General features: G+C 40.4%; 1 protein-coding gene across 2 annotated transcripts in view; it reads right to left on the minus strand.

Annotated features, from left to right (window-relative positions):
* The window catches only part of ASXL3 (ASXL transcriptional regulator 3), a gene marked incomplete at both ends in the record, with an annotated part of 181,288 nt that overhangs the window by 79,937 nt on the left and 87,739 nt on the right, over positions 1-13,612 (minus strand). For both annotated transcript variants that reach the window (XM_080820981.1, XM_080820980.1), the window contains 2 exons: positions 4,621-4,740; positions 5,710-5,827. In XM_080820981.1, the coding sequence (XP_080677107.1) occupies positions 4,621-4,740; positions 5,710-5,827 (238 nt within the window). The remainder of the gene's footprint in view (positions 1-4,620; positions 4,741-5,709; positions 5,828-13,612) is intronic.

Raw genomic sequence — 13,612 nt, forward strand, 5'->3', positions numbered from 1 at the left:
TTCCATCTTTTGCTCAGGCCAGGAGAGAAGCTATGAAACAACTGATGAGGCAAGAAAATCCGTACTTCAGGGGCGCCTGGGTGGCTCAGTGGGTTAAAGCCTCTGCTTTCGGCTCAGGTCATGATCCCAGGGTCCTGGGATCCAGCCCCCCATCAGGCTCTCTGCTCCGCAGGGAGCCTGCTTCCTCTTCTCTCTGCCTGCCTCTCTGCCTACTTGTGATCTTTGTCTGTTGAATAAATAAATAAAATCTTTAAAAAAAAAAAAAAAAAAGGAAAACCTGTACTTCAAACCCAATTTTCAGCTGTCACCAACCTTTCATCTCACCAGCTGTGGTTTCTACTGCCTGATTACTTGGTGATCTAATATTTACTATGATACTAATTTGCAAGCCCTCTGACAATAAAAGAGCCCAGTAGATATTGTTAGCATTTGTTTGTATGCTTATCGGAACAGTGTTTCTACTATGTAAGATGTAAAAATGGGTGACAGACCTATTTTTATTTTAACATCATTAGAGAAACAGTCTTTAGACCCATTATTTTATTCAATTGCACCCACTCACTCTGTTACCATGTCTATTCAATCAGAGAGCCACTCAGAGAAATAGTCTCGTAATTTTCGTACGTAAGCATGGACGAGAACAACCAAACCAAAGAAAATAAACAAACAAACAAAAACCTATGTTAGAAGTAACGGGTTCCCATGCTTAGTGATAGATTTCTTGTAAAAGTTTCAAGATCACCATCAGAAGGACTAGAATGATTGAGGGATACAAATGTTCAATAATTTTTTTAGAAAGAATTATTTATTTATTTTACAGAGAAAGAGAGAGAGCAAGTGAGGAGAGGACAGGGGAGAGACTCTTCAAGCTGACTTCCCGCTGAGTGCATGGCCCTGAAATCATGACCTGAGCTGAAACCAAGAGTAGGACACTTAACTGACTGAGCCACCCAGGTGCCCCCCGGTAATTTTTTACTGTGTGTTCCTCACCCTCTTCAGGGAAGCTGGCATGTGAAGGGACCTGAAGGAGGTCTGTAGTGCGTCTATCCAGCAGTTTCCCCAGGGAAGCGGCCCAGGCCCTCGGCTACAATGCATGAGGTTCCAGACCCAAGTGAAATCTCTACCTGACTAAGGTGACTAGCCTGCAATTTGACTGAGAATTGCCACAGACCGAAAGGAAGCACTTGGGGGACAACGAGAAGTGTTTTATATGTTAGGGAAATCTCACAATAAGGATGACAATTTAGACTCACACCCTACCCTCTGATTTTGACTGCATTTAGTTTCAGCGTTACCAATGTCAGTTAGAAAAGATTTCACCATTTGTTTTAATTCAGAATGATTTCAACAGGTTAGGAGTTATAGACAGGTACCTCTACCTAGAGAAGGCAATGATGGCTCAGAGCACATTTCTAAAACTGTATGAATTAAATGTCTGACCCTGATGGGGAGAACGCCAGGGAGAAACAGCTCTCCCTGTCTGGCTGGCTACTGGGTGTTGGCTGGTTCATCTTTCTTTGCTGTGTCTGCTGCTAGACAAGAATGACCCTTCCTAGGAGCACAGGACCATTTTTATTCAAGGGTGTGTAAGCAAGCTGAAACCTACAGGATGCCTCATTCATCCAAACTTACTACCCCTTCCGCTACCTAAACACAATTCATCCACAACTCATTCAGCTCTTATGAAACAAGAGGGATGTAATGGGTGTGGGGAGGGCCTCAAAGACAGACAGGAAGGTCACTGTACCCAAGGAATTAACAACTTAATGGCAATGAGGGGAGAGTAAAATGTAAATAAATATGCCTCAAGGAATCTTAAAGACCATTCCGATGTGAAAATGCTTCACAGCATTCAGATTCTTTTACTCTGTAAGATTCATAAGGTCACAGAACATCAAAAACCTTATTCTCTAAAAGATTTATGGGGTGTTGTCTAGAAATGGTTACATTTAAGACTCTTTTTTTCATTTCATTCTTCCATCTTTTTCGCTTTTTATTTTACAGTGCTGGGCCTCTACTGAACGCTTCCTAAGCACCACGGACTTCCTCGGCGCAGAATAAGTCACTCCCCCCGGTTGCTTGCTGCTTAGGCATCGGTCCCATTGCTTCCCGGTAATCACCTTCAGCTTCTCTTGGCAGTTTTCTGGTTCTTTTTTTTTTTTTTTTTTTTTTAACCTTAATGGACTTATTTTAAGTCACATCTTCTTCCTCTATCTGCCTGATTTTACAGGACCAGACAGGAAATCTTAGACTTGCTAGCTCGCCCTTCTCCGTGTAACTAGAGAACCTGCATTTTAAAGATTTTATTTATTTATTTGTCAGAGAGAGTGAGCACAGGCAGACAGAGAGGCAGGCAGAGGCAGAGGGAGAAGCAGGCTCCCTGCTGAGCAAGGAGCCCAGTGCGGGACTCTATCCTAGGACCCTGGGATCATGACCTGAGCCGAAGGCAGCCGGCCGCTCAACCAACTGAGCCACCCAGACGTCCCGAGAACCTGCATTTTAAAGCATGTGGTGAGCTTGTCACGTGACAGAGGATCTGCTGCTCCTCTGTGATGTCTGCAGGTCCACAGTGAGGGCTGGATGACATGACATTCAGACCCCCAAGGTAATGGTCTACACTTCGGAGCTAGCTATACCCTGGCTAGTATCTTTGCCATGTCAGTTACAGAAAACCTCCTGGACACCTTCTGGGTCTCAGTTTCTTCAGCTGAAAAATGGAAATTACTGTACATAATTGTAGCAGTACTAAATGAGATAATTTATCTCGAAAGACACAGACCACTGCATTAAATATGGGCAGTAAATATGATTTCACTTCTACATCCCTTCATTAAGGTAGCTTCATTATTCCATTACTTTGCAGTCTTTTTTTCTTTTAAAGCAAGTTAAAATGAACACAGTGGTTTCCTTTATCAACTTTTTAATTTGCTAACAAGTCAGCTAAAATAATCTGACAATACAATTTTTAACATGTTAGATAGTTATTGCCATGCAGGGCTTCTAGGTTACAATGTTTGGAAGACAAGAGCTCCTGACTAAAGACCTGAACACCTGACAGGATCCTGAAGACATAATACACACTCTTCTTGACTCCCAATCCTGAAGTTAGCCAAGGAATTACATAGGGAAGCCCCTGTGCCTTGAATTTTTTTTAAACTCATGATATGGCATTGATTTTACTGACGTTGGTAGTAGGTCATTTTTAACTGTAGGTCACTGACTTTTAAATTACTTAGGGTATCATAACATGGCATTTTTTTAGTACGTTCTTTACATATCACTCTCCCATTACAGTCTTCTATTTTAGAAGCTACTCCTATTAAAGTACTTAATTTTCAACCCCCAAAAGACTAGGAAAAAACATAATAGCATATATGTAAGTGAGGTTATATACAAACACACATTCATACATTTTGGGCTACACCAAAAATTATAAAATTATTTAGCTTTGGAAATAATGCAAAAGAGGTAATTATGCTACACACTAAGAATATAAAACAAAAATAAATTCTGCTTCCCTAAAGAGATCTTATCTAAGGATATATAAATCCTATTCAAAGACTTTTTATTGAAAGCATGCTCCCAGGGTTTAGCAAAATTCCTGGTATATAATAGACAATCAGTAAACTTTTATATATAGTATATAGTAAGCCTTTATTATATACATAGAGAGAGAGGAAGGGAGAGAGAAAGAGAGGGAGAAATTAAGTAAAACTCTCACTTGAATTTTACAAACAGATGAACTGCATATAAGAATTACCCTCAGTTGCCAAGAAAGTAAGTGGCAACACCAATAATAAAGTTCAGGTCAATAACTTTTGAGTTTCTACCAACCATTTTACAAAACGTTACAATGATCCAGGTCCTTATCATGACCCTTCCTCAGAGGTGGACTAACTGAGAGAGAGAAGTGAAGCCATTAGGTCTAGACATCCAGCAAGGCAGGTTCGGGAGAGAACTACAATGTTCGGCTCTGGATAGGTTTATTTTTGTCTCTAATTCTCATGTAACGCTTTCCCTGAATGCTGCTGTTGAGTTCCTGAGGCAAATGACCAGGAAGGAGATCTGCAGAAGAAAACCTGGTGCTGACTTGCAGGACCCGGGGACTGGGCCTCCTATACTTCTCGGCAATTTTACACTGTTCTTCCGACAAGCACTACTGAATATTTCAAGCAGCACAGATGAAAAGCAAAGCAGAGCAACTTTACGGCAACAGACCCCAGTGACAATGTCCTTGATGGCTGAATGAACTCTTTCCCAAAAGTTGCATTTTTCTCCCCAATACAGTATATTCTGATAAAGTGTAGCCCAGTTGCAGCAACAAAATATGGCACGGTAGATAAAACCATGACTTGGCAGATTATTTCTTGACTACACTGATCACTTTAAGTCTCCTATTTTTACCCAATAATATCACTTACAAATTCAGCAACATGCTTAAGCCCAATCTGTTGGAACTGTATTTTCTTATTTGGTATCTTTTTTGGTTTAGATAAACTGGAAAGATTTTTAAGTTTCCCTGTTTAACCATTAAAAAATGCTCTAAGAATTTTCCATCATTTCATTGGAAAAGATATAAATCTCTAAAATGTGAAATGTCGTAGTCTATTGAACACTCACCCAAACCAGACTTTTTTAATCGTTTTAAGTGCTGACTTGTTTGTTTTCCAGTGGGAGATTTCTGCCCATGTTTCATTTCTTTATCTGAACTGTCTGCTTCACCATTTTTAGATTCGGATCCTAAAAAAGGAAATAGTTATTATGTCATTATCTTCCTCTTGCTGTCCTTGAAAAGAAAAAATCTAAAATTATTTCAAAAACCATAGATATAATCTCCTTTTCTATAAGTTAATTCACTACCTTTGGCCACAGTCTGATTTCTCTGCTGGATATAAAGAGAAAAGCCCAATAAATCAATCAAACAGAACAAAAAGCAAGAACAGATGGCCTAATAGTGAAGTCAAAACCACTTTCACTGATCTGATAGCTTTTAAAAGAAACACTCAGATCCTTTGTAAAAACACACGGATAAGCTTCGACAATTCTATACCATTTAGAGACGATGCAAGACAGAGACAGAAACATGAAGGAAGAGGAGAAGCTTGAAGAAAAGGAGAGATCATACCTTTCTAAATAACTTAACATTGAAACAGGACCAGAAAATGCAAACATCAATCTATAATAAACAGAATGGTACACAGCTGATAAAGTGACAGAAGGTAAATTAGAAGAAAAGGTCAGGGTTGCACTGAGGTGAGAAGAATGTTCCCAGAACACAGAAACTAATAAAGGATGGCTGATTTTTGCAGCAGAAGACTGAAAAACAAATTCACACTCACGGAAGAACTGCTTTTGATGGCATTACACATCAGCATGTGGTCCACCATTAAAGTTCAACATTCAAACAAAAGCCAAAGCAACAACAAAAAAAATCCACGGAGCAGTACCACACATTTCCTTACACCTATTGACATTAGCAAATGAAGTCCTTTGATGATGAGGGCGCTGGTGTCTTTTATTCTCTTAAGAGAGAAATGCCCTATTAGTTTGGACTCACTGAAAGAGTCAAAAGTATATAAAAAAAAATTTAAACCGAAACCTCAGGTAGAAATATTATTCGGTTGCAGAGAAAAGTTGTGACATCTCTCTCAGTGAAGAAGTCTCCTCCGGGAAGAAACTGGCCAAGCATACAGTATTTTAGCTCTTTACCTGAAGGCGAATCCGACTGCTCATCAGACACCTTTAATGGTGTCAAAACAACACGAGGAACAGTCTTGTTTACCATCATTGAGACTCCATTTCTTCTCTTCTGCTGCTGCCTCAAAGCCTACAAAACATGATAATAAAATGTAACGTAAAAATATAGCCAACATGATTTCTCCTAATTGAATTAAATGATCCATTCGCCCATCATTAGATACAACCTCTTAAGAGACTTAAATTCCACAGAGTCACTAATTTGTCCTGATTCTCAATAGTCATCTTCATGTCATTTTCCCTCAAAAGCAGACAGTCGGGCTTTGGCAAAGGGCAGCTACCTGAGCCCATTTGGAGTATAATTCTGAAAACAAAGCAGTGCTTAAAGGTCTGTTCTACCTTAGCCGTGTGGCCTGGGAGCCCATGCAACTTGAAACCATGACTCCCAAGTGAAAGAAATGTAAAATAAATGTTTCGAGACCGGGATAAAAATAGATGTGTCTGCACTTCTCTTGCAGGTGCGTCCTCTCCAGTGCACTGCTCGGTCAATCAAGTTAACACTGAGTGTCGTCAGTATGTACGGCAGGTAAGGACTACGGTATTGACGCACTCGCTCAGCCGTGGGGAGCGCTGCACAGAATCACTGAACATGGCAGGAATCATTTATTTCTGTGAAGGGAATCAGTCCTAATCTTGGAAACCTTGCAGCACTTGGCTTCTGTCTGCTTGACTTTGGGCATTAACCTTCAGAACACGAACATGACGGTGTTCTGGCAAATCCAGGAAGGAAAAAAAAAATGGAGATGAGAATAAATCTCTCCAAATGGGAGTGCTTTGTGTTTCATAAATGAATCAACTACGGGATGATAACATAATAAAAGACATTTAAAAGTTCTGAAATACAGCTTATCTGGCGGATCGTTTTACACAGAAAATTACCTGTTATAAAAAGGGTCTTCAACACGTGAAACTGAAGAGACATTAAATTCACAGTTACAGGGATGCTAAAACTCCTCGGAAGGTTAAAAGGCTGACCACAGACAGCCTCAGACATTTTTATTCCTGGCTTCTGTGTCATTTTGACCAATTTTATAACAACTCAGTTAGCTGATTAATGTTCTTCGACTAGAAGTTGTCAAAACCGCCTAAAATACTGCCTTGCCCGTTTATCCCCTGCTGTCAGAAACACTGTCATTTTATTTGCAAAGGGTATTAGTTGAATGTCCAACTTGTAGATTGTAAGATTTAGCAATCAAATAATTACAGAAGTAAAAAATTAAATGCCATTTAGATGCGAGAAGGCCTATTCAGATGAGATTTAGAATCGGATGGAAAAGTGGATGGCTTGGGAAATCCATTACAAATGATACTGTTGGCTAAGGATAACACAAGCGGCTTCCCTTCAGTTCTGACATCTGCTGAGCCTTTATAAAGTAGCAGGCACTGGGTGGGGGACAAGGGTTACAAAAATGAACAAAATGCCCTCCTCCTCGCCTTCCGCTTGCTGTCAATAATGTATTTAATGAGCGTATGCGTGCTATCAAATATTTAAGACATTTACCCTTTCTTTCCTCCAGGAGTACACAACTGCATTAAATCTCCACAGCCCGGTGAAGAGCTCAGGGCACTTTATAGACACTAACCCATCAGTCCAACAATAAAACAGAACGAGGCAACACGGTGCCTTATATTACGATTAAGTCCATTTTTGCCCACTCCGTAAGACAATAAAACTTGTACAAAGAATGATTAACTTTTAGGAGTCTATACATCATGCACATCAACTTCTTCCCTTGGCAATCCAAGTGGGTATTTTAAAAGCATTCATTTTATGTTAGGGTGGGTAGGTACATATTTGAAAATACTGGTTAAGAAAAAAAGAGGTGAAATAACAAAGGGCCTACCTAGAACCTGGAATCATAAAGATGACAAGTCTTTTTATAGCATTTGTGGTAAATAATTATTAAAGTGATAAAAATTCTGTCCTCATCTTTTACAGCTGAGAGGACTGTACTATAGACAAATTAGTAGTTGGACAGAAAGAAACCATGACAGAGATGAGATCATAATAATAATAATAATAATAATAATAATACGGGGCGCCTGGGTGGCTCAGTGGGTTAAGGCCTCTCCCTTCGGCTCAGGTCATGACTCAGGGTCCTGGGATCGAACCCCGCATCGGGCTCTCTGCTCAGCAGGGAGACTGCTTTACCCTCTCACTCTCTGCTTGCCTCTCTGCCTTCTTGTAATCTCTCTCTGTCAAATAAATAAATAAAATCTTTAAAAAATAATAATAATAATGGCAACAACAACCCATAGCATCAAGGTGGAGCCAAAGTAGGGATAGAGGAATACTAATCAATATTGAGACCATTCAATAATATTTTTCTAAATATGTATTTACTGCTCAGAAACTTGGACAACAATTTCTAAATACAGTATTTTTTAAATGCTGAAATGAAGCAACGTATCCATAGGTGACCAAAAGTAAATGCCCACCATATAAAAAAAAATTGTCGTAAGTGTATTTAAAATATGCATACTTTTCTGTTTTACTTCTGAAAAACATGCGTCCTATTTGACCCTGAATAACATTTCTAGGGGCAGACAGCAAAAGCTGGGAGGTTGTTTTTTTCCTGTGAGGCTAGTCAGAGCAGTTCAAGTAGAGAGCTGCTCGGCAAACCTGAGGAGCATCCCAGGCCAGTTATCCAAAGGGGCATCTGGGTTACAGTTACTGATCCACAGTCACTCCAGGCTAACCTGCTGATTCCAGTTCACTTCCCAGAGAGCAGGATTTATCTGACTCTGGAGACAATGGACAACTTCCAAGCAGATCAGAATGTGGGTGGAGGTGGAGAAAACAATGCGCAGGAACTAAGCTGTCTGGGACAGAGTGGACTCCACACAAGAGAACTCTGGCACCTGCCACGTGCATGAGGCGGGTGGTACAGAGGCCCCTACGTTATAGTGATTCCTGTTCTCTTGCTGGAGGGGGTTCCTCCTGCAAGTAAAGAAGCTAACTGTCCATGGGGTTTTGGGTTGTCTGACTCGATTTTTGCAACGAGGTGCACATCAATCGCTCTAACCTATGCTGCAAGTCTCCTCACAATCCCCTGAGAAAAGGGCAATGCTTTTCTGGACACTGGGGTGAGACAATGAAAGAGGGGGAGGCTGAAGTAAGTGAGAAAAGCACACACCCCATGGGGGGAGGCAGTTAGTACTCAAGAATGCAACACAACTGGATTTTTAGGTGATTTTTCCTGTTTTTAAACAAAGTACCAAGCAAAACAAAGATGACTCTGAGCTAAATTCAGCCTGAGGCCACCAATCTCTGAGACCTTCTCCACACCATTCCCAACGCTCCTCACCTCCCCAAATAAATGAGTCTGACCATTGCCCAACAGGTGTTAAAAACCGCCTCTTCTAATGTGCTGACCTGCAGACGATTGGGGACCAGTGCAGAGGCATCTTAATAACTGTGTGAGGTGATGGGTAAGGGCAAGGTTGCAGAGTCAGAGAAAGAAGGAACTAAGCAGCTGAGCATGCTGGGTCAATTACTTGGCTAAAATCTCCCTATGAAACAAAGACTATAGTGTTGGTAAGATATTTTAAATAGGAAATCCATAGAACAGTATTTAATACTATTTGTAGCACACAGTAAATATCCAATAAATGTTACTTCTTACATAATTGACCCATTCCGCAATGAGTTCGTTTTTTTGAGGACTTACTCTGTTGTAGTACACTGCAGATCCATAGCAATGAACAAGACCAAAAAAAAAATTTTTTTTTGTTTTATTTTACATTTTAGCAGAAGACTGACAAGGAACCACATAAAATAAGCACCATAATTTTACACACATACAAGCACTAAGAAAATTATGCCAAGACGAGGAGGTAGAGTAACTGGGGTGGGAAGAAAAAGCTGTTGAGAGGTGACAGTGGAGACGAAACCCAAATGACAAAGAGAACCACGTGACAATGGCAGAAGCTCCAGTCAGGGAAAGAGACGGTATTAAGATCTCTATCGGGAAAGGTGTTTGGCGGTTCAAGGAATAAATAGCTGGGGTAGCTCGGAAGAAGGACTAGGAAGATTACAGAAATGGAAAAGAATTCCCTGAAATGATTGCCGTGGGTTTATGAGGAACAGGAGATTTATGTTCAAAGTAAAGGCAGCTCTACAAGCCCGGTCTCTCCCCACAGCCTATAGGGACCACTCTAGCACTTCTGCCCCAAAGATGCCGCAGAGGCCCAGTGAAGAGAAAGCACAGTGTGTCTTCCACCAAAAAAGCGTCCTTCGCCTTCATGCACTGCTTCAGGACACATTTTCAGGCTCCACTGCATGAAGTACGTTGCATCTCACACCTTGGACAAGCTTCTTAATAGTTCTGAGCATTTGGAGCAATTTAGGGAAGGGGGTCCTAAAACACTCTGGGAAGCCCCCTGCCTCAGAGCCTCTGCCTGAATTCTCTTCCGTGCGTGCTGCACTCTTCCCTCAGATGACCGCATGGCTCACTTCCTCATACACTTGAAACTTGACTCATGGCCTTAGCCCATTTGGGCTGCTTTATCAAAATACCCCAAGCTGGGTAACCTGTAAAGCACAGAAGTTCATTCTCCACAGTCTGGAGATTACAGTGCCAGTGGGATCATGAGAGGCCCCCCTCTCTGGATTGCAGGCTTCTTCCTCGTTGCAGCCTCACATGGCAGGCAGGGGCCAGGGAGCTCCGGTGGGGTCTCTTTTGTAAGAACATAGATTCCATATATGATGGCTCCACGCTTGTAACAGGCACCTCCCAAAGAGCTCATCTCCCAATACCACTACACTGAACCTTAGGATTCCAATATATGAATTTGAGGGGACATAAACATTCAAATAGCACACTCTTTACTGCTTTTCCCGCCATATTCTCTATTCCCACCGTCCACTCTAATTTATTTCCCCCTATGGAAAATATATTATACTGTGTAATGTCATTTTCTCTTCCCTTCCCCAACCCAGAATATAGACTCTGAAAGACAGGAATTTTCATATTTTTTGTGTTCACTGACATATCCCCAAGTGCCCAGAAGATTACCTAGGCTACACTAGGTGTTCAATAAATAATTACTAAGGATAAATAAAAATTCTTAGAAATAATTTTAATAAAAATAGAAAAGCCAGGGGCGCCTGGGTGGCTCAGTGGGTTAAAGCCTCTGCCTTCGGCTCAGGTCATGATCTCAGGGTCCTGGGATCGAGCCCCGCATTGGGCTCTCTGCTCAGCAGGGAGCCTGCTTCCCTTCCTCTCTCTCTCTCTCTGCCCACCTCTCTGCCTACTTGTGATCTCTGCCTGTCAAATAAATAAATAAAATCTTTAAAAAAAAATAGAAAAGCCCTCTTGAATAAAGTGGTTTATTCAAAAGGCAGAAATCAGCATAAAACAATCAAGAAATAACTTTATTCTCCTAATATTGCCTTACACATTTCAGACCAATTTTCCTTTCTCATTTCTGGACAATATTTTACTAGAACACATAGCTTCTTGGGTTGCCTTCAAGTATTTATACAGTCTCATTTTCAGGCTTAAAGATATGAGGTCTAATATGAAGTCTTCTTTCTGCTCTCCCCAGGCTACACATATGTCTCACCTCAAAAAACTTCATTAGCAAAGAGATTCCTGATATTACTCTTCCTCCATTTCCTTCCACTTCTTCTAGGTGCCCCAGGATCAGAGTTTAAAACAAGGAGAAAAAGAGGTCAAAGTTGTCTCACCTAGTGTTATCATAGTTACAGCATCACAATCTTTGGGGAGGCAGAAGGCCAGCTGCTAGATTTGTATGGTGTACGTTATCTACTTATACAAATGATGTCAATCACATATCTATCATCTAGTTACAACTTTATATATAGTTATTATCTAATTATAACTATACAGAGAGTATATATCACATATATATTTGTGTGTGTGTGTGTGTGTGTGTGTGTGCCTAACAGTGTGTGAGACAACAGGTTTCCTTCCTGGGAAAAATTCCACCCTTCACTAGTGTTTCTCTCTGAGTCTTCCTCTCAGTGAGACTGTACCTCCCTTCACCAAGATAGAGAGGATGTAGCAGAGCTCTATCTAGTTTTATAAAATCCATTCAATTAATGCTCCTTCAAATGACTCTTGAGCTATTTTCTATATTGGCTGTTGGGGGACGGTCCAGGGCCATCTGGCGTCTCTTACTAAGTCTTCTGATATTGTGTCTAGCACTCTCTTTACAATAGGTATACTTCTATCCCACTGTCCTCAGCTTGGAGCTTTAGCTAAAATTCCAGAAGAGTAAGAAAATTCCTGTTTGACATTATATGTAACAAATAATAGAAGTTAAATGCAAGTTAACATTATTTAAATTTGGATATCCCACAGCCTGGAAAATATAAAGCCATGATTAGATTAAGAAAATAAGACTAGGAGGGTCACTTTAATTTTTTTTTTTTTAAGATTTTATTTATTTATTTGAGATAGAGAGAGAGAGAGCACAAGCAGGAACAGTGGCAGGCAGAGGGAGAAGCAGGCTCCCTGATGAGCAAGGAGCCCGATGCGGGGCTCAATCCCAGGACCCCGGGATCATGACCCAAGCCAAAGGCAGATGCTTAACCAACTGAGCCACCAAAGCATCCCCAGAAGTGTCACTTTAGCTGGTCGTGGGAGGTTTGCTCTCCATTAGGCTACCCTGAAAGGGGAGATTTTATTTTGTTGTGACAAATTGTGAGAGGTGGTTTTTCTATTAGACACCAAAGGTCTCAATTAGCTAGAGGTGGCCCTGTTGCTCAATCTGTAACATGGTTTTATTATGACACTGACATTACATAAATAAGATTTATTGCATTTGTCTAGATTCACTTGAGGGGGTGATGTCACTGAAGTACTTTCCAACTACTCAAGACTTAGCTCTAGTTTGGAATGCTAATGGAATATCTTATTGAACAACTTTAAATCCTGTAATTCCAAATCCAGAAAGAAATACCATCAAAACTTAAGTCAGGGTGTCTGGGTGGTTCAGTGGGTTGAACCTCTGACTTGCTCAGGTCATGATGTCAGGGTACTGGGACCCAGCCCTACATTGGGCTCCCTTCTCAGCAGGAAATCTGTTTCTCCATCTCCCCATGCCCCTCCCCACGTTATGCGAGCGCCAGCTCTCTCTCTCTCTCGATAAATAAAATCTTTAAAAACAAAACAACTTAAACAAGAAGAAGGCAAGTGTAAATGCAGTCTACTGTGAAGGAATGTACCTTTAAGCTGCTCACGTCTGTAATGTCCAACATGACCAAGCTCCACAGAGTATATGGTACTAACCAAGCTTAATACTTCCAGGTGTTATTCAGTATGAAAGAAATTTATAGGCTTAAACTTGGAAATAAACTTATTTTTTTAAAGGAAACACATAATAGAGCTAAACCAGACAGGGAAAAGTAAAGATCCTATCATGCATCAGTTACAATTCTGGCTTTAAGCAAAAATAAAGAAATCAAAAGATGAGGACTGAGTATGCTTTTCTCTAGACATGTATTTTGATAGTCTCTTATAAAAAGAAACAAACAAAAAAGTCAACCCTTTAAATAAACATTTTATTTTTTCAACAGAAAGCTTGTCGGATAACTCTAAAAAAAAATGAAATGGTTTCCCATTTCTACTCTAATGAAAAATAAAATAAAACCTAAAATCACAGGCATTTGTGTTAACTTGGAATTTGCATAAACAAGTAATGCCTGTTTTATTGTAATAGGAAAACAATACTAACAATGTAACTTAAGAATGCACTGAATGCAATAAGCCCTTCACTGAAAAATCTGAGAATATCACATGCTGTGAATGCTAAAATAATTAGAAATACACACATAGGAAACAGCTGGCTGAGTCAGGCACTACCAACTTGCACGGTTGTTCTCAGG

Source organism: Martes martes, assembly GCF_963455335.1.
Source record: "Martes martes genome assembly, chromosome: 13".
Taxonomy (NCBI): Eukaryota; Metazoa; Chordata; class Mammalia; order Carnivora; family Mustelidae; genus Martes; species Martes martes.